The 22,534-nt window shown below is 36.9% G+C and overlaps 1 protein-coding gene across 3 annotated transcripts in view; it reads right to left on the bottom strand.

Moving 5' to 3' along the window:
* Positions 1–22,534, bottom strand: part of KLHL32 (kelch like family member 32) — a 130,175-nt gene that overhangs the window by 26,780 nt on the left and 80,861 nt on the right. For all 3 annotated transcript variants that reach the window (XM_074896078.1, XM_074896077.1, XM_074896076.1), the window contains one exon: positions 12,594–12,809. In XM_074896078.1, the coding sequence (XP_074752179.1) occupies positions 12,594–12,809 (216 nt within the window). The remainder of the gene's footprint in view (positions 1–12,593; positions 12,810–22,534) is intronic.

The raw sequence follows: 22,534 nt of genomic DNA, 5'->3' as shown, positions 1-22,534 counted from the left end.
TCCTGTGTCAAATATTAACACACCCAACCTTTTCCAAGTATAAATTGCAAGTTTACGATATACATATGGATCAGTGAACCTTTGGAAACGACCCCAAAACATTCGTAATGCACCAGTGAAGAAGGAAAGTAACTGTTTGGGAAGCTTCCACCATGTGCTTTGTTGAATGGAGCAGGGAGAAGGCTAAGAAGAAAACATGCTTCTCTCTACACACATAGCAAAGACTCACATTCACATTTTCCCACCACATATTCAAAGATGCTATCATTGTATTTGTCCCCAACTCCTACCCAGCCATCCCCACACTAGTGCTAGACCCCTGCTTCATCAGTGACACTGGCTTTGTGTACAAGGAGTCCCCTGAAGTGCATTCCAAAACTGGCATCTGAGAGCACAGCTGGAAGGAAAGACAAAACATGCATCCTTCCAGACCCTACAGTAATCACTGCCATCCAGTCACAGACCCACAGCTTCACAGACAGACAGGGTCTGGAGAACTGAGGAATCAAATAGTCGGCTCAGGCAACTGAGAGGGAGGCTGAATATAAATGAGTTATGACTTCAGGAAATACATGGCCCAAAAGGAAGATTAGAGAACCCCACGGTTCATTAGATCTGGAGAGTGAAAGCACTTGTTAGTGTATGTCCCCCTGACCTCTTATCAGTCTCTGCAAAAGCTGCTGTGGATTTGTCCAGAGTACTATTTTAGCTCTTGGTCTGCTAAATAAGAAGTGCTATATCTCTTGGTTGGAGTTTTGCTAGTTTGGGATCTATGTGATGTCAAGACGACAACCTGCCACTTCCAGAACACCAGCCCTGCAGTCTGTAAGCCACTTCCCAAGAGGCAGAAATTTGATTTTGATCTTTCAGCACTGAACAACACGCACCAAGCAGATTTGTTGGCCAAAGTCTGTCTAGCAGCACGAATGATACATTTCATGATAACATACTGTGATTAAAGTAGAGGTACATAATGCAGCTGTATTAATAGCAAACATTTATCAAAATTAATAGCATCAAAGTGAATCACAATGTATTAAAACTACTTCTTAATTTTTCTCAAGTGCTGATAAGATCTATCTTCTTAAAGCATTTAAGCTGTAAAGCATCAATCAGCAGCTGTCTGATTTCCTCACAGGGCTGCTAGACAAAAATATTGTCCTGCACAGTCTTCAACAAGTACAAGGGGGGCACATAATCTATGTGTCTGGCAGATTTCTTAGTCATAATTAAACAGCTCCATTAGTAGCAAATTTAACAGCTGTATTTCTGTCTCAGAATTTTTTAATAAATGTTTCCACACAACACCTTTGTGAGGAAGAGAGGAATTCTTCATCCCAAAGACAAGCTCTCCACCAATCAAATACAGTCCCTTGCATTCTCAGTCCCGTGCTTTACTGCTAGCTTCCTTCCTCCAAGGTGCAACATGATGATACTGGACTTCCCAAAAGAGACATTATTTTATCAAAAAGGTTGTAAGAGAAACAGTGTTAGTTTCATTTTTTATGTGTGTTTCCTATCAAACACATAGAAAAAAAAATGTCAGTTTATAATAACAGTTAAGAATAGAATGCACACATAGAATTTTCAAAATTGCATTCACTTCTTTTATACACTTTATCCAATGTATTTATTTTACCATTTCTTATATTTACTGGAAATAAGACTTGACAGAAGCGTATCTAGAAGACACTGACTAACCTCAATAAAAATATTTCAGCTTTTTAGATTTGTAATAAAATAACTATGATCAAAAATCGGCTTTACAAAAGGCCAGCTGAACTACCTTAATATATAACATTATATATGGTAATGAATCATATTATATTAAAGCAAAGAGTTACTATAATGGAAAAACTAAACTTTTTATCTACTCAAGCTCAAAGTGAAGGTAGGGACAGAAGGTAAACTCTCAGCTGTTGTAAATTATCACAGCTCATGGAAGTTTGCCATTTTACACCTTCTGGGGAATCTGAACTTCAAAATTATATAGCACTTTCCTTCCAAGTATCTCAAAGCAATTTATAAGCAGTAAAACTCGAGCTTCTCAGAGAAGTGTACATTTCAACCATTTTCCCAACATGGGAACTAAGAGAGAGAAAAATTAAGTGATATGACAGATGACAGCAATGCTAGAGCTGACACCCAATCAAAATCTTCTGTCCCCTCAAACTGCCCACACTGAGCCTCTACTCCACTACCAAAATTCTGTGGAGATTTTTGTGCTCCATGACACAGAATGAAGTCTGATAAGATGTAGGCATCTGAAACTGAAGACAAAACGGACTTCTAAATATCATCTGACATAAGCATTTGAGATTTTTGCATCTGAAAAGTACATCTCCATGCAGTCAATAAAACATTGCATTTTTTCTTAACATTCTTGGAGCAGCAAAGGCAAAACTATCCTGTAGTGTGCTTCAAGAGAAGTGCTTTCCTGTGCGATTAAACCCTCAAACCACGGAGTAGTTTCCTTTACGGTCATTTGGAGCTTCTCTACAAAGGCAGACTTAAAAATGTGCTTCTTGCACCTAACTCATTCTTCTGCTATGAAGGAAGGAATAAGCAAGGCCCAGTGCAACCCCTAGCCATGACATTCTGTCTGTACAATTGTGTGTTTAAAAACCTGTATGAGCTACTGTGTAATCCCTATGAAAACAGCCTTTACAGCTACATCGCTACCGACAACCATGCTATTTCCCCGTGCACTGCAATGACTATCACACCTGGAAGTGCACACAAATAAAATAAAAGCTGGAATTGATCACACTGGAAGGACTGACTTACTCCTCCAATCAAAGTGAATTTTGTTTTAACCAGATCATCAGAAGGAGCATCAAGTGTGACAATCTATCCAGATCAAAGCAATAAAACCAAACCCAAAATATAGCATCCGGAGACAGAACCTTGCTTTTTCCTTTCAAACATGTCCATGTTTGACATGTTTGAAACAACCATAGACAGATAGGAACGACAAGCAAGCCCCTCCATCATAAAGATTCCCAAAACGTAGCTTCATAGATTCCTAAAACTTGTGGATCCTAATAGATCTGCCTCTTACTAATAACTGGATCAATAGCAAGAAGCTCTGAGGTAACAACTTCCTGCCATCCACTTTCTAACACAGCAAGAAATGCTCAAGTTTGGACCTTCCATCATTTATTGTGATGGTAAACCCAACATTGCTGCGTGCTTTATCTCTGATAAGTTCTGAATTTGCAGTGAACAGAAGCTTATCTCTTCAGAAACACAGCTGTCTAACTAGGGCTCTTAACTGTGATTTGATTACAGTTTAAGGAGATCAAAGTTTACCAGAGCATTTCTCTTTTCTCAAACAGGGTGAGGACAGAGCGCGTGGGAGGTGGAAGAAGAGGACTTTCCTCCATCCCCCCCAACCTGCAGCCATCATTTCAAAATCTAGGAATTACTCACTTTTAGAGGAAACATAAAATGAGGATGACATTAAATGCACTGGAACTTTACACAGCCACATTTAACATTAAAATAAGTTGTCAGTACATAATTATAAGTGGAAATTACAGTCTTTCACCATCTGATATACATTGTTTTTATTGCTATTCCCCTCTTGTTATTTTTCCCCCAGAAATACATTTTAGAAGTATAGTGGCTCTCTATGGAGACAGGAATCTACAAGCTTCCATCAGTAAAAATTGTTATACAATGAAATAGGCACAAAATCGACAAAATTCTATAAAAATGCAATTCAGCTCTGAAAATTAGTCTAAATGGTTCTTGAATGTAGAAAAATTCCTATTCATTTCTAACTTATTGTTAGGGTATAATTTTCTACGGATTTAATAGGCAAATCCAACAAATCATATAAAAATGTATAATTTTCTATAATAATCTTGACAACAGCTATACGGGAATTGTATGTCATTAATATCTTAGGTCACACACAAAAACATACATCAGAATACTTACACTCCTTAGTTGGTTTTTATATATGTATGCTCTCAACATGCCATGTTACCACAAAATCACTAAGGTCAGTTTTTTCCAAGTGAAATCACCAGGTGTTTGATTTTATTTTATTTTTTTTTTTTTAAATGAGTGACATTACCAGCACCTTCACAAGTTTATTTCTGTTTTGTTCTGCTTTAATATTTTAATGAACCTCTGACAAGGACAGTGTCAGCTTACCCTCCTGGGTCTCAGACAAAAGCTGCCCAAGTGTCCCCTGCTCTCTCCCAGCCACTTTACTCCCACAGTTAACAAACATTAGCCACTGAAGTCCATGTTATGCATTAAGTAAACCTGATTCTTCGACTCTGACGTGCTGCTGGAACCTCATTTTAACATGGATGGGCCCAGTAATACAAACTGTGGGAACATTTAGGCCTTTTCTTGTCAGCAGACAATTTACTTCTGCTTTCTCAAATCCCGTGAAGAATGTGCTTCCAAGCACGATACAACAACAAAGTTAGGTAACTATTTTAGGAGTCGGTATTTCTTTTGACTGATTTTTCACAAAGGGGTAGTTTTTCCCCATTGCTTTTTTTAAATACAAAGAGAACAAGCAAGTACACTACCTGAAGCTCACTCAGCTTTTTTTGAGAAAATAACAGTTTCCCTTTAATCAAATCACATCTTTCTAATGATGTCAATTTTATAGACTTTGATTTAATCCCCACTTGATGGCCTTCAGATTAATGCAGGACTCATTTTTAAGTGATGAGTTAATTTTTCAAAATCCACTAATTGTCCTAACAATATACGTCCTTTAAAAGAGTGACTTAAACACTTAGAGCCACATTTGTAAATGCATTTAAAATCCCAAACATATCTCATGAAATGGCTATGTCAGAGCTTCCCTACTACAAGATTAAAACAAACATAAATTTATTATTTAAACTATATCACATATGAAACAAACTGTAACAACTGCAACTGCTAAAAGGTGAACCTCATAAAATTCAGACCTATATGATTTCACATGAACTGGCTCCACCCTAAAGGAGCAGTTTGAAAGCTTTTCAGCACAGATTCTCACTTCAGAGACTGTGATCTTTCCATCTGTCATTACTATCCCACATAGACCTCTAGCTTGGAAGTCACTTCACAGTGAGGCTTCTTAAGATCTTTTTGACAAATGTATTTTTTGTAATTTCTCCCATTTCTCCCTGGCAGAAGGGAACCCAAGGTGATCAAAGGAGTATAAGGACCCCTTTGTCGTAAGGCAACAAAACTCCCGGCTCTGCAGCTCACTCACACATTCGGAAGCTGCCAAGGGTCTCCCTGTTGAAGTAAGCAAGGACGTGCAGAAGTGCTCCTGCTTTTCTATCTCCTTGCCTCCTCATCCTCCTGGAGCCACTAAGTGTCCTGGTCCTGGGGCAGGGACTAATAGCAAGGGACAACAGCTAGTCAGATCTCAGCAATTATGCAGAACTCACCCACTTAAATAGCAGGTCTAGACATATGAGTCCAAATTTACTTCATCTAACTTCACACATTTAGTTTAGGTACTTAACCCCAAAACTGGATTCTATCTATCTTAACATATTGATGACAATTTGTATGATTTTAGACAACCTAGAATTCAATTTTCTTTCTCCATCTTCTTTGGCTCCATAGATACAAACAGAAGTAATGCTTCTACCAGGTAGGTCCCAAAGGAAAACTTGGTGAAATACGAAGCTGGGAATTCTCAAAAGAGCTTCTCATTTTCTACTATCCTCCACAAACTTAAATCCATCAGAAACAGTGTTAAACAGCTTTACCAGGACTTTGAAAGAGCTGAGATTACTAACATTGATATCCCTGAATGGAAGACATTAACTAAGACAGTAACAACAGACTGTCTAATTTGATCATTCATGGTGTCTGTGGGTTTTAGAGTTTTATTTATGTTGTTCTTTAACTTAAAAATGAAACTAATGTATATTTCCAACCACACCTGGCTTTCACAACAGCCTGAGAAATTTTATTTTATGTAACCATATACCTGTGTATTGATACAATTATACTTCAGTTAATCTCCAACAGATCAGTGCCACAATCAGCATAACAGTCAACACAAGCCCCACCGTAACAGACTAATTCAAATGCAGAATGCAGTATCACAGAAGTGGTCGTGCTGTGTGCACACCTTGGTGTCCTTTTTTGGCTTTCTAAATCAAAACCCATATCCATTTCTTAGCTGCAGAAGTGACCTAAATTCCAGAGCTATGGGCACAGCAGCCTTCCTCAATATTGGTGTGATGCTCTGTGAGTTCTGAAGTTAATCTGGGATAAATAAGGTGAGGTAATACTACTGTAGGACACTGAGGCAAAAGTAATGCTCTACAGTAAATATCTATTGCTCACAGCAATAGCAGCAACATAATCAAGTTTTCTGATTGGAACTGACATGTATCAAAAAGATAATTAGAAGAACACACAGTTGCTACTAACATAAACCTAGTTTTAATATAGAAAAACCCTTTCTATACTGCTATACTTGATAAATAACCGTAACAAGATTAGCTAACATTCAAGAAATAACAGGCAGAAACTTTCAAAAGTTCAGAACAAAAGCATATATAGAGTTCACAAAACTTTACTGTAAAGGACAAGATTAAGAGCCCATTAGGTTTAAGCTTAGGCAGACAAAGGGGGAAGGTGTTTCATAAAGTGCAGGGACAGTGCCAACAGGGGCAGCATTCATTTTCACTGTAAGCCAAAATGCCATTACTATTATAAACGATGCAGAAAGTATATCAGGAAAAATGTGTGTGACCTGAGCACATCAGCAGAGTGTGAGATTCAGCTGCCCACGTCCACTGCCTCAATCCACAGTAGCCTGCATGAACCCTGTCTAGCCTGCAGTTCCACTGGACCCTCATCTTCCTGCAGATCCTGTGCCACAACTGACGGCTTGGCCTATATATAATGGATAACCTACTGAAAATGCTGCACATGCCTATGTTTATAAAAATGAATCCCATGCAAATAGTCTGGAGAGCCTGTAAAGAATATTATTATTGCACACAGGCAATTCAGATGAAATACCTGTGATTATGAGTATTAGTTTTAGGAAAAGGAAACCTACATCCTACCATAGGTTACGTTTTCACACTATTTTTATTTGAGGGTAACAGTAATCTTGCTTGCAGCTAGTCATGATACACAGTGCATTCACCATAGGTCCAGCACAGTGGACACTGAGATTCAAGGGTGGCTCTTTGGCACTTTATGTAGACTACTGATGAAAAAGATACTGAAAAATGGGTGAAAACACAGCAAATCACGCATGGGAAATGTGTTAATTTTCCCATATAGCCTCACCAATTTACCTCGGCCTTGATATGCATGAAACTCGTTTTTTCTCTCCTATGCCTCTCTTGATGAGAGGCTGACAGACACATTTTAGTGCGGTGGCTTTCTACTTAGGGTAAATACTCACTAGGGACAAGCATTAGACCACCAGACATGATTTCAGTTATTGCCCAAGAGAGCACTTAAGCTTATTTCTTGAACAGTGAAAGGCTAATATATTGTTTAAACACAACGTTGATTACCGAGATGCTTTCCTTTGTTTACTATTTCATGTCATTACTTATTTTTCAGTAAAACATAAGTTCACATTTAGCAAGGCACTTAGTCCACATTTCATCAAAACATATATATCTATATACACACTCCTGAGAAACATGAATTTTGCTCTCTCCATATTAAAAATTGTTCTGTAGAATCAAAAGATTGACAGAAAAAAAAAAAATCAAGTACTGCACTGATGGAATGGCAAGCTCATACTAGAACATGACAACCCGCTTTAGAAACTGCTGTTCTGCATAGGAAAATGCGGGCATCACTGGAGATGTATGGAAGGTGTCTATGGCCCTGTCTTCAGCAGAGAACTGTTCCATCGTAACAGCCTGCTATAATGAATACTATGCAAAATTTCCTACAGTGCTGAACTCTGGGGCGTTTCTGCTGGAGAATACTTCTGGCCCTCCAAAAATTCCACCAGGAGATTCAAAATGGAGCTCAAGTATAAGAAAAGACAGTTGAAAAGAGGGCGCTTTACTCTCCCTTAGAAAAGGATAAACAGGACTGTAATAAGAAAATTAGACTTATACATTTATTATTTTTATAAAATAGATGTGTAACAACTCATATTGACCTGTAACACTGCAGTCTTCCTGACTTTTAATTTTTTATTCATTCAAGCAAAGAAACTTTTCTACTACAGAGACCAAAGATTTGCACATCACGTCAACAGTAACAAAAGGAATAACTAGTGCTACATTTTCACATGTAGAACATCTACTTTATGAACACAAGTTCACAAGTTGCACACATGGAAGTTAACAGGGCTGGAATGTCTTGGGAGCCTAGTCTTGGAAAAGACACAACATAACTGCACGCTTTCTAGCTGAATAAAATACTCATGCAGTTTTATCTACTAATTTTTTTCTAGATTGCTTGCTCATCAGTTGATTACCAAGAAACTAAGGTGCACGGTAAAGTAAAAAAAAAAAACAAGAAAAAAACTCCTAATCGTAACTTCAGAAGATGTATTGGCAAATACTAAAATTGACCCGATTTTATGTTAGTCATTTAAAAAATATATATCCTTTAACAAGCGACTTAACCAGTAGCAGAGAATGAAGTAACTAACTATACTGATCTCATATTAAGATTTTTTGCCAAATGGACTCAGGAGTTCACCTTGGATGAAGTGCAGTACTTAATACAGTATCATTTGACCAGTGTACTGCCGGGAGACAGAATGATCCAGTAGATATTTCTATCTGTAACTATTAGTATTATCCTTGAAACAGAAACATATAAGCTTCATTCATGACTCTGAAGTTTTTAATAATGAACATGATAAGGCATAACTATATTAAAACTAAGGCTAACATCAGTTTTTTTACTTAAACCTTTGGCTTGCATTCTACTTGCTAAGGTTCCAACAAGAAGCCCTCTACTGCTAGATTTCTCTGAGAACACATTCTGTCATACAGGGTTGGTTACCTTTTCAATTATCAAGGGAAGGAGTTCATCTGCTTTCTTAAAGTAGAGCCAATGAGCCTTTCTAGTAATGGCCAATTAAGAAAATATTCACTTTTCACTTCATGATAAACTAGACATTTATGTCCTCATCATGACCGTTTCCTGTGGAAAAAAAGCATGCTGCACAGCTCACGATGCAGAGGAAAACCACCAAAGAAATTGCTTTTTTCCTTCAACTTTCTCAGGATTCTTCCTTGGTTTTCTTAATTTTTAAATTTAATTCTTTCTTCCATGTCACTGCTTTAAGTTTACTCATGTTTTAATGCAGCTAAAAATTTAGAAATTTCATATATACAAAATAGTATTTTATAATCTCACATGCTAGTAAAATGTAAAAACTCAGTATGAAACCAAATCCTATGACAACTAATAGTCATTTCTACTGGCTTAGCCTAGCTAAAAAAAAACTTAATCATGGGGGCTAGTAAATCGCTCCTGTTTCACAGCCTATGAGTGTTTTCTGGTGGGCCTTCTTTTTGTTGTTTATTTGTTTTAAGAAGTAGAACATTATATTCCTTGTCTATTGTCTCCACTAAGCCAAAAACACCTACCTCAAGACAAAGAGTTTCATAAGATTTTAAGAGGTAGAAAAATGAATGAACTACTTAGTTTCTCCACCTTACTCTGGTTTGGAAGTCACAGTTTTCTTTCTGAAGGAATCAACTGGAATTACTGTAGTACTCTACGTTAATCCATATCCTAATACACTAAGATTCATATTACTGTTTAACTTTCTCAAACTTGTTTTTTTCAAGGTTACATCTCACCATACTCACTAAAATTGGGCAACTGTGAGTAGTCTAACAAAAATCCAAAACGTGCCAGATATGAGCTGTAGTCACTTCAGTTTAAATCACATTCAAGCATCACTCTGTGTACACATTTTGATTCATTAAAATAACTGCCTTAATCTTTATGTGCATTAGGATCGAATCGCCCAGTGGACACTGGGAATTTAAACTAGTGAAAATAACTGTGCTCTGCAGACAGTGGCACCCTTTCCAAAGATTCTCTGAGGGAAGCTTTAATTTGTGCTTAGAGCTTCATGGGAACCCTGCTAGTAAAGGTGCCTCGAGGACACGCTGAATTGATATTGCCATAACACGCATGCATGTGTGTGAGCAGGAGGCCACACTAGTCACAGGTAAGACAGACAAATCAAACGGTAGCATCCCCCCCATCAGCTTTTCTATTATCTGCCCCACTTTGTGCCAATTTCCTCCAGCTTCCCCAACACCTCTTGCTTTGCTGTTCTTCCTTAAGACATGGGATGGGGATTTGTCAAAGTCAATGAGCACTTTATTACAGTGAGAGTGCTCAGTAATGAACAATTCAGCAATTTAATGAGATTCTGTAGATCTGTCTCCAGCCTGTCCATCAAGTTTCACTTCTATAAAGCACCCTGACACTAATCCTCTGGCATACCCAATCTTCACCCTGGGCTGAATATTAGATTCTTCCATGGTATATTGCATTACTACTATAACCTTAGCAAAAATGATGAACTTAACCACACTTGAGGCAATATAGCTGGTCTGATTTGATTTTCTTCTATTGGGTTGAGTATGAGGGAATTACTTATTTACTAAGATAAAGCAAAAAACCAGTTTCTTATTGCCTTCTGAATGTCTAAATTGGTAAATATTTATGTGTGTCTTTTAATTCATTCTGGGGACCTGGAATATTTATAAATATATATTTATTCCTGGTTGTACAGACTGAATTAAAAAGACACATGCACGTTTTGCCTGCAGCAGAAAACTGGTTTAAAAAAATTCTTTGGAACGGGATTAGTAACCTTTAGAGAGGCAATTATGATAACACTTAAATGGACAGTGTGGAGTTTGTTGTCACTCAGAAAGCAGCATATTACCTATAAGTATCTCTCCCCAGTATGACCCTGCAACAGAAACAGAAGCTTTGTCATATTTGCCTCATGACTGGAGTGCATGCAATTAAGAAAATTATTTCTGAGTTCTTCCTGCAGGACAGGACAATGACACAAGATTTAAAAACTCTCACTTCCCAAACTTTGTTTCAGCAGGTTGCAGAGGGCATATGACTCTGGATACACTTGCTCATTAGTGAGCTGGCATTAAGTTATACTTGTAGGGCTTTCCATAACAACTTTACTAACAAAAATATACCCAAGCACATAGCTAGGAGATTCACTGACCCTGCAGAAAGATGATGATAAAAGCCAACTGGCCGATCAGCTATGCCCCATATATGAACTGGTATATCAAAATGTCTTCTGATAAAGGGAATATGAGCTAGGACTCCAGAGTATCGTGCCTAAAAAATCAAACCAAACCCATCACCATGGGTAGTGTGCTACAGGTTGTGTTGTAGAGACATCTGCCAGAGACTAGGACAGGAAAGAGTCTAACTTTATGTTAGTATTTGCAGAAAATATCGTCTTTGTAAAACACTCCATAATCTAAAGCCTCAAAGTTTTGGAAACAAATATGACAGTTATTTGACTGACAGGTTAAGTTACATCTGCATACTGTCATTGTGGTTTGAAGAGCCTAACTAGACATTTTTTACAAATACTTTGTTCCCACATGACATTATCCATCCACAGAACATGAAATGCCCCACAGATGAACACACAATTTATACTTTGAGAAAACAATGGCATATAAATGAAATTATTTGCGTAGAATAATCCAATAGATAAGTAGATAAATATCAGGGACTGAAACATATATCAGTCTTCTGACTCTCAGTCTTCTCTGTTGGACCAATATAACCCACTTCTTAAAAAGAAAGCAAAGGTTTCTTTCAAGCAAGTTACATTCTACCTTGAAATACCCTGAAATATTTTCCTCTATAAAACATGACACAAAAAGGCAACTGAAAGAAGTGTTTGGGTAACCAACATGATAGAGATTTCCTCCCACTATATCGTGAACTGCAATTTTTACAGACATATGACGGGAATATTTCCAAGGATAGATTCTGGTTTAGTTTTTGTATTTCTCTTTAAAGGCTACAGGGCTTTTCCATATCAGGTTTCACACACATACACGCTACTAAAGGTCACAACGTAATGCTTTTATCTTGTTAATATTCTATGGCTAGCAACCTGGCCCTCCTAGATCCAGCTTCTTTAAAGGAAATGATCACCACCTCCAGCTTCTTGCCACAAACCTTCCACTGAAGCTTCCACTCATCTCTGAGCAGAGCAGCCTGTGTGATGATTCTCTAATTTGCTTGTGGCTTGTGGCTAGACTTGTGGCACTAGCCTCACTTGAGGCAATGATAATTGAGTTGCATGAATCGGCCATTTCTTCCCACCAACAAAGTTGGACCTGGAAGAAAATCTCTGGCCATATCTGAGTAACACAAGCAGTAAGACAAATTTTTCTTTCAAACAAACTAATTGCATTAACATAACATAACACAACACTTTTTGCATTTCATTTAAAAGTTTTCCTCAGTTGTTATTCACAGTTTTTGCTCAAGTGCTTATTTGCCCTTGAGATTGCTCCAGGGTTTCAAAACAACAGATTACTGCTATGGTTTACAGAGTATCACACATTCTGCTTGTTCACCAATCTCCTTACCTGCCAGATCTGTTCTTCACTGAGTGAAGTGAGTCTATCACTTTTAAAAACCTCTCGAAGAAGACAGTATGGTAGTGCCAGAACTTCTTCTGGATGACTCTTCAATAGCTCAGAGAGATGTTTTACTAAGAAGTCAACCACTGCATTCTCCAACAAAGTGAGGTTGAAGAGGTCCGCAAGCTTATACAGGTCCAAGTAATTAAAACTATTTAATTCCTAAATGGGTGAAGCAAACAAAGTACATCTCAGAAGAAAAAAAAACAAAACACAAAACAGAGAACAAAAACCCCCACAGGTCTCAGATAATGAAAAAAGATTGTTTGTTTGGAGCTGTGTAGAAGGAAGGCAATATAACTTGAAATTAATTACACAGCCTCATTCAAAATGTATGTGTAAATGTTACCAGTGCATATGCAAATATATATGATAAGTATTAATTTATATTGCAACCGCTAAGGTTATATATGCATAAAGCATCTGTAAGAAATATTGATTAGTACATAATACAATAAACCAGTATGATTTACACTGTGCGACAAGAGCTTGCAGGAGTTAACAAGTGGATTAAAAAAAATGTATTTGTTAACTACAGTGGTTTGTTACAAAGCAATTGTTTATTCATTATTTACTGTTTTGATTGAGCTAGAGCACCTGTGTGGTACAACTTTCAGTTCTACGAAACCTCACAAAATACAAGATGCTAAGCTACATTTTATTACACATAAATTTATCCTCAATGAACAGATAGACCCTTTTTTTCCAACCACTGACATCAACCTATAGTGGATGTTGGCCTCCTTTTCTTTCCTTCCCTCTTCCTAGCAGTAGAAAATCTGCAGAGACAAAAGCTACAGGAACTCAGGGCAGCAAGTTTTTTCCATCCTGGTAACCGATAATCTGTATTTATGGGGTAAGGTTTTCAGCTTGGCATCCCTTGTAAATTAGTGTCTCGACAGTTAATTACTGTTATTCTAGACCATACTGCACCCTTTCAGAGGACAAGAATTCATCTGTATTAGAGAAAAACACCCAGGACGTCTGGGAAACAGCAGCATGTTTACCCGTTTTCTCTGTTCTTGCTGTATGCTCACACCTCTCTTCCTCTCTCCTCCGCAATCCCGGTTTTCATCTTCCAATTTACCGCATTGCTCCCTATCAGCTGCCTTCTCCTTGACCAGCTCCATGTGTGAAAATGACAAGAAGTCTTGTCAGTTTCACTTTGCTGGTTAGTTAACATAGGGACTAGAGCAGGAAAGAGAAACAGACTAAATTAAGTCAATTTCACTTTCACTGCTCTGCTGGATGGAATGGCAGCACCAAATGAAACTGACAAGAAATCTTGTAAATGTCAAATGAGCTGCACGGCTGGCAGATAGAGCAGAGCAACAGGGAAGATGGGAAAGTGCGAAGAGGGGTTTTTTTGGAATGTTTTATGGACTACATCTTGAACGTGTGAATTGGGTGGCTGTCCCAATGACTGTGGAGCTGTTTATGCATATGCAATGGAGAGTGGAGAAAGAATTTTTTTCACCTGCTTAGAGGAGTCAGTACTGGAGGAAAGTGAAGCAAATTCCTGTGGAGGCTCCTGCTTGCTATATAATCTCCCCGTCTGAACGATGCACCTTCCCTGGCAGCGTTACACATTAGAGATAAACCCTATTCATTATCTACTTAAACTGCTGCATAGGAGTTTCACATTGTTTTCTTGGAAGAACAAAGAAAAGTTCTTTACATTGTCAGAACAAGCACTAACAGCCATCATCCCAAAAGCCACATATATTCTAGTGTCAGTTCCTCTTCACACTAACATAGAGGAGGGTAAGGATAAATCCTCCCCAATTGCAGAAAGAAAGAGAAAGGAATGAATTTTACATGAGAAGTATCTGGTCTGTGTGCTTGCTCAGTGATTTAGTATCTGCAGATCACAGATGGTACCTCACACCACCACTTCTGTGATGGCCATGCAATGGTGGCAACAACACATAGGAGTATAATCAAAGTAAACATCACAGCATTTGACAAGCAACAACCATGGTTTATTGTCCCCTAGTTTGGAAGACTCATTTCAAAGAACTCCCTGATTGAATGAATGCCAAACATCCAGAAAGAAATTTAGAAGAGCTCAGTATATATTTTTTGAGCTCCCTTGTAGTCAAGAGCTATATCTGGGGAGGATTAAAATAAACAAATAAATAATCAAGCATTGTGATCTGAGGATCAACAGCCCAACTAAAATACAGACCTGATCAAACCCCACTAAGTGTCAATGGAGAAGGACAGATGGCTTTCAGTGGACTTCAGAAGAGGACAAAACTGAAGATAACACAGTGAAGTCTTTCCTCATTAGAGAGAAGCAGTAATATGACACACAAAAGCAGTTTTCCCCTGAAAAATCTTCAGTGAAATCTGGAACACACTGGTAAGCCTTCATTTTTGGTTTGGGTATATTTGATGATCACCCAAACTTCCCTATCCCCTCAAATCAACACCAATTGGAAGTTTTTTAATAAAAGCTGTCATACAGTTGAAGAGGCCAAATATACTTATGGATGGATAAACTCTCAGGAGTCATGCACAATATTATTTATTTTTATTTATATGTGTTCGCTTATTTCAGATGCTTATTTATCTGTCTCTATTTATTTATTATAGGGATTCATTGGTTTACTTATCTTCATTGGTAAGCTTCAGAGGAGTTTTGATGCTTCACCTAATGTAATGTGTTAGTCACCTGCTGGACTTACGATTTACTGCTAGATGAATATTGCAAATATATTTTGTTAAAACTGGTAATCAGAAACATTTGTTTCTGGTTTTGTAAGGTTAGAGTTGATTTACAGGTTTGTATTTCGCAGCCAAAGCAGAAAATAGTGCATGAGCTTTTAAAAATCAAAATTATCAGGCTGTCATACCAATATACAAATTAAAATTATACAGTACTATACATTACTTTCTCTGTGATGATACTAGAAAGCAAAAACATCACACTGAGACTGCAAGACGTATATCACAGATCAGGTAACCTGGCTTTTCATACATGGTAAGACTTTCAGAAACATCAAACTAAAATGAAGCATGTAAGGTTTTTACAGAAAAAACCCCACAACTTACCTTCTAGCTTTAAAAAAATTCAACAGGAAGTAACAAAGCAATCACTGTCAACTCAGTCTGATTTGCAGAGATTTTCAAACTATACTCTTAACTGAGTTAAAAACTTTGTTAAAAAATGAAATAGGTTACTATTAAGTTAATTTAGGTGTGGTCATGAATAAGAGTTCTGGCAGTCTCTGTTTTCCACAAATTTATTATACTGTATTAAAAAAGCAGCTACAATATTTAAGTCACATGCTGTACTGTATTGCAGTATTTAAGTTGCATTCCAGTATTGTATTGCAGCATACATTCTTTAAAAACATGCAATACAAAACAGGGTTATGTAAATTATTGAAACTTTTAATCTTGTTTTTGTAAACTTTTAAATATATGCCACTTATCTTTTTTGAACTGAAGGATGAAATATGAACACAAGCAGAACTGTCACTAAGAGCTGAAGAGAATTAGGGAAAGGTAGCGATCGTATCTCTTCTAATATGATGTATGTTACACTGCTGAAACACATTCAGACTAAGAAAATATGTATAAGATTATATATACAGATCTTACAACTAACAGTTGAAAGAGTACTAAAATCTCCCAGTAAACTCAAAGCAATTTAATAAATTGGCCAAATTATTTATCAGTGTCTACTCCTAAATGAGAAACTATCTTTGATCCTACGCATGCTACTTACTATACATTCCCCCCCCCCACTTCCCCTCTCTCTGAAGAGAATCCATTGTTATACACTACTGGTCTTCTGATTCAGTAGTATCAACCTTCAGATGCCAAACCAATTTAACAATGAGCTGACATTTAAAACCCTCATAAAAAGAAAATCAGTTTTCCGAACAAACATAATCTGAAAGATGACAATAATAAATATTCAAAATAAATGATGTGACATTGTCCATATTTTAATACAGAGGTACATTTTAATATAGAAATATGATAAATTGTCAAACAGGAAAAATAGATATAAACATTGTATTTAAATTACTTCCAAATCCATCTTTATTCGTTTGTACTTTAAAGAATAATTGCCTTGCACAAGCCCCAGAAAAGGATGTAACAGATTGATAAATTAGAGTTAATCATAACCAAATACACAGCAGACTACAATATACCTCTATTCCTCTGCTCTGTGTTATAAATAGCAGAAAAAGCACAAGGAGAACTAAGGGGAAAGAATGCATTTCTTTATGACCTTATTTGAAAGATAAACTCCTTGGGGAAATACAATTTATTCAGATTATCAAGACCCTGCTGTGCAAATCTACAGTCTGGGAGCACACTACAGAGATCAAACAATATTTACTTTATTCTGTTGGGTATAAAAGCTTTTAATGAATGCATAATTAAGACAGAAAAAGTATATACAGCTTTAGAATTCCACTGCCAAGCCAAGCCATTAATATCCAAAGTATCATACCCAGTTGTAACTCCACCTGCTTCCTATTTAGATTACAACACTGTTATAAATCAAGGTATTAAATGACTAGCCCTGCTGCTATAACAGAGAAGAGTTGCATGGTGACACTATTTCCCCTATTCCTAAAAGGGTTTCAGCCTCTTTAGAGGAACTAAAAAAAAAAAGGAAAGTGTGAGGTCTCTGGGACAGGGACATGTTTATTCAAAATCCTTAAGCAGCACGCAGCACAACGGGGTCTTGACCCTACGTCCTCTAGGTTCTCTGCTATGTTAAATACTATGAAACAGCTACACCATTCAGAAAAGAACCTTGACATAAATCACAGCAAAGACAGACTCTAAACAGATAAGGGATAGTAACAGAATGAAAAATTGTAGTGACAAAAATACACTTATCTGACAACAAAAGGGATCAACACAACTTTAAGAGAGAAAAAAAAATCTGGTTCTGTTGGTTCTAGATCTTCCTTTCTATATCAAAGGTTCTAGTTTCTGCAAAACCTCATACACTTACCCAAGAACTAACAGATGCTGCACATACTCAACAGCACAGTGACATACATATTTCATACTAAGCATAAGCAAAAATATTCTGAAAACTCTATTTTAGATCTTATTTGGAATTTGCCTCCACTAAACACCAAATCCATGCTGAAGCCTGGTCACAGTGGAACAGCTGGGTCAGGATTTCATAATGTATAAAACTGTGTTTACATTTCTTACAAGATCAGTGCAGACTGTAGATGTATTTATAGACATGGCAAAAGATGACTTTTTAAATGACTCAAAAAAATTAATTTTTCTAGTAGATCACTGCTTTTCAACATTTTCTGTAGTTCTTGCTTTCGTTTCCTCTTTTAAACATGAAAAGTTATTTTGCATCCTTGTTGTTATTTCAAAGTAGGTCTGGGTCTAAGTACAAAATCAGCAATATCAAAACATTTCAGCCTTATTATTTTCTCTCTACCCTATGAGAATTAATTTCCCTTCTCACAGTGTTCCCCTATATCTACTTAGTTTTCAGTTTCAATCCCACTGGCTGGTGCTAGCAAGCGCCTTTGTTGAAGGCATGGAGGAGGCCTGTGACCTTCACAAACACAGTGTAAAGACATGACATTCTCAGATTGCTCATGTGATGAAACATATGCGTGACCTTCAAAAAAAAAGTGAAACATGCCATGTGCAGGTATTCAAAAGTACCTCTGAAAAAGTAAACATTTTCTAGAATCTCAGATAGATTAATCTATATTTGTATTATTCAAATATTCAAAATATTTGAAAATATTTTTTTCAAACAGCAATCCAGTTAAATATTTTAAGTGACCTTGATTATACATTGCATACCTGATAACGTGTATGAAACATTAAGACTCCACAGTTAAAGCTACCATTGGAACAACCACAGGTAAGGTTCTGCAGAGTTTTCAATTGTTTTCCTTTGCTAAACAGATGTTGATGTGGGAATTTTTTTTTTTTTTTTTTTTTAACTGCACCTGGCACGGAATTTCCCCACATGAAAAGCTTCAAAACTCACCTGGCTTCACATATTCCTGGCAAGATAACTGTAGCAATCATTATTATTTAACAAATAAAAATGCAGGGATGAACTGGACCATGGAGATCATCTAACCCTTCACCTAGCTCCTCTTATCCCATTTCAGACAGTAGAAATCCAAAGGGAGGATTTAGTCAGATTTATCTATGTTTACAGTTTTTGCCAATTATGGGAGCCTGCCTTTTCTTCACATATGTTATGAGGAATGACATAATCCTGAATTCTTTACTCCAGCAGAAACCACAGAATATTGGTACATAGTCTTTGCAAGATGTTTTACTACTTCATATTTTTGCTAACTCCTCAGAGTTACTACAGTGCTTGAGGAAAGCTGAAAACTACTTGGCTAATCCATCAATCACCAGTAAACTTTTATGGTAAATGTTCACTTTGTTGTAGTTGCTAATATTGTCAAATCCAGAAAGAGTGAGTTTTGTCCTCTAGAAACCCAAAGTTCCCAGAAGTAGCAGTTAAAACAATAATTACCATCAACAAGAAAAATAGGACTGTACAATACTATTGCTTCCAATTCTTTTGCAGACTCTATTAACAGTTTAAGGCCATGAGAATACTGGAGTGGAAGCCTATTCCTCTACTATACTGGACAAGCTCATCAAATCATCTTCATCATAAATCAAGAAAGATCCATCTCAAAACTTGCTGTGTTCTTGCTCACAATTACTACTACGAGAAGGTTCCACTGATTTTGAAAATCCATCTCCTAATTTCCAGCTTAATTTACTCAGACCGTTTATAGGCATTTGTTCCTGTGTCAACATTGTCTTTTAGTTTTAGCAGCACTCTGCCTCTCCCTCTGTTCCCCCCTCTCCCAGTATTTATTCCCTATATTTACAGAAAGCAATAGTATTCCTCCTCAGTCCTCATTTTGCTAGACTAAACAAGCCAAGCTCTTTTAATCTCCTCATGTAAAACAGGTCTTCCAGATCATCTTAGCTGCCCTTTTCTACACCTCTCCCAGTCTGGCTGCATTTATTCTTCTGCATGGGCAAACTCTTCATAATACTCATGATTTTTCAGCAGTATCTTGCACACCAGCATTAATACTTCCTTATAGTTTTATAAATTACCTTGCATGAAATATCCTAGATTCAAACTGCCTTTTTCTTGATGGCATCGCATTAGTAGCTCAAAGCCATCATATGATTGAATACATGAAAATTCTCTGTAAACTTGGTCCTCAAGTGAGACACAGTAACAGCCCTTCCATCTGCCAGGCAGGACAGGAATAATATGACATGTTACAAATGGGAATTGAGTAGGATGCAGTAGATTCTACTGAGGATGCTCAGAAATTATTTTCCAATTGCTTATTTAATTTCCTTCTATATTTGAGTAATGAATCTTGTAATTGGTCTGGTACATACCAGTTACTTTTTGGGGGAAAAATTATTTCAATAATTTTCTTAAGATTTCTTTCAAAAGTAGACAAGGAAATCCCCTTAATATTCTGAAAAACAATGAAAGTTTTAAATCAACTTTCAAACTTCCAAACACAGTGAAAAGACAAATAGAAAATGTGTTTCTAATACATGGTACATTAAAGTATCATTTTTATTTTTAATTGTCATCTCTATTACCAGCACCAAGGAGAGGGGGAAGGAAAAAAAGTCAACATTACTTCTATATCTACTATAGTTCTGTTCATAGAGGCACCTGACAGTTTTCCTTTCCTATGCCTTTTTTTTAATAACTTACTATTTTGCCAATATTTAACACTTGAAAGCTGAAGTTTTCCAACCTTAAGATGAATCTCTTGAAAATCTCTTGAAGACATCTCAAAAATCATATTACACATTACTAAGAATGAGACTGACAGGAAAAGACCACTGCTCTTCCACATTAAAAATAATCAGAATGGAAATAGCTCAGAGGAGTTGCCTTCACCCTGAAAACCTTCTGTTGAGCCCCCCTCATCAGCCTCTAGAAAAATAAATAGTTTTGATATGCTCAGTAATGACTTCTTTGAACTTTGCAGCTAAAAATCTCATCCCATTCTAGTTGCACTGTCCATAGTCTATTCCACAGCTAAGCAAGATCCTGTCTGTATCATTGTCCACTATGGGCCAAATCACAATGGCAAATCCTGAAGGCTGAAAGTCCATTTCTATTGCACTGCTTAGGATCCATTTCGGAGCACCAGCAGGTCTGAGAAAGACACTACCATTTACAAATGCAGAAGCATGAAAAAAACCTCAGATCAAAGAACAGGAGAGAAGGTCCAGACAAGAAGCCCAGAGACAACAAGGGGCAAACAGTACTGGACTCTAGCAGGAGAGTTAGAATCATAATCCAGAAGACGTGGCTTCTGAAGGAGGCTGGGTGATAGTTCCTCCAACTGCTCTGCATAAATATAAATGAGTAACAAAGATGGATAATAGCATGAAAGTCACTAACTAAAAAAGGAAGTCAACACTCATGAGGTTGTGCTAAAAAACAAACAGCATATTCCAAAATTATCAATACACCAAAGTTAACACTCTAGGTATAAATAAGAACAGGGGAGGTGTTCATGTGCAAAGAATATATAATATGATTCAAACAACTCTGTTTCAGAATCTTTTTATGACATTTTATTTCTGGAACATTTCAATGATGTATACGTGTGCTCTGTAATAAACCCAGCGAGGGACCACTTTTCTTAAAAACCTGTCTCTGCTTCAGAATCCCAGGCAACAGCCTGTCACCAGGCTGTTAAGGATTACAAAGCTAATAAACACTCCTAAAAATGGATACTTAGAAAAGTGTAACTGTAGTGAGCTGGACATCTAATATCACTAGAGAATGAAACACTGTCTAAAATGTGTGGAATGACATGTTAATTAACACAGACAAATTCAAATCTCAGAAATATTTGCTAAACAACAACCCAAAGCAACAAAACTTTCTCAGAATTTTAAGGGAGCACGTGACATATCTACAGAAAGGCTGAATCTGCTGCAGGATAACTCAATACTGAGTATCATTTTGATAGACAAAGTGGATTTGGTCACCAATTATAAATCAGTAGTTCCTAATGTATTGTAAGAATCACATCACCCCAGCTATCTACTAACATTTGACTTGTATGAAAGGAATAAGGCATCAGTATTGGAACGTATTTTTTGGAAATGTCAAAAGAGCTCATTTCCCCAAGTTAACAAGAAATATTGGCACAATAAAATGGAATAAAATTTAACACAAGGAGTATTAGAGAAAGTTGAGCATTATAATGTTTCATAAATTTCATATATTCACACTTTCAGTGGGATGCATCTTAGATCAAAGATTTGTTCAATGACAATCTCAAAATAGAAGTTATTAATAGTAAGTTATAAAGCAGTGTAACTTTTTCCAGCAAAGCCCACAAGGAACTGATCCTTGGTCCAATACTGTTAACAGTTTAATTGAACTAGAAAATGACAAGTTCTGCCCACAGAGTTTGCAGAAGCATGCAAAAGCAGTGGTGTAACAAATTACGAGAATGACAGAATATGTCTGGCTTTCCTGACAAAAAGATCACATAAAAAAAATAATTTAAAAAGTATCTGAGAACCAGTAACATAGCTGATACAGAAAAATATACCAGGCCCTTCTTGGAACAACACTTACAGGCTATCAGGAGGCACTACGAAGCAGTCATAAATAGCAACATCAGTTCTCAGAACAGTGCTGTGGCAAAAAAAAAGAGGCTCATGTCATAAAATGCACACCAAGTACTGTCCAATAAAAGAAACAAATCCTCTTGCTGCTTCAACATTGCATATTTAAGGGTACTGCTCAAATACTGGTCCCAGTTCTGAAGTCCACACTTTAAGGATATGAAAATACTATAGGCTGGAAAACCAACCTTGCAAGATTT

Source organism: Athene noctua, chromosome 1 (assembly GCF_965140245.1).
Source record: "Athene noctua chromosome 1, bAthNoc1.hap1.1, whole genome shotgun sequence".
NCBI lineage: Eukaryota > Metazoa > Chordata > Aves > Strigiformes > Strigidae > Athene > Athene noctua.
The sequence above is the reverse complement of the archived record's forward strand: the minus strand, read 5'-3'. Positions and strand labels throughout refer to the sequence as shown.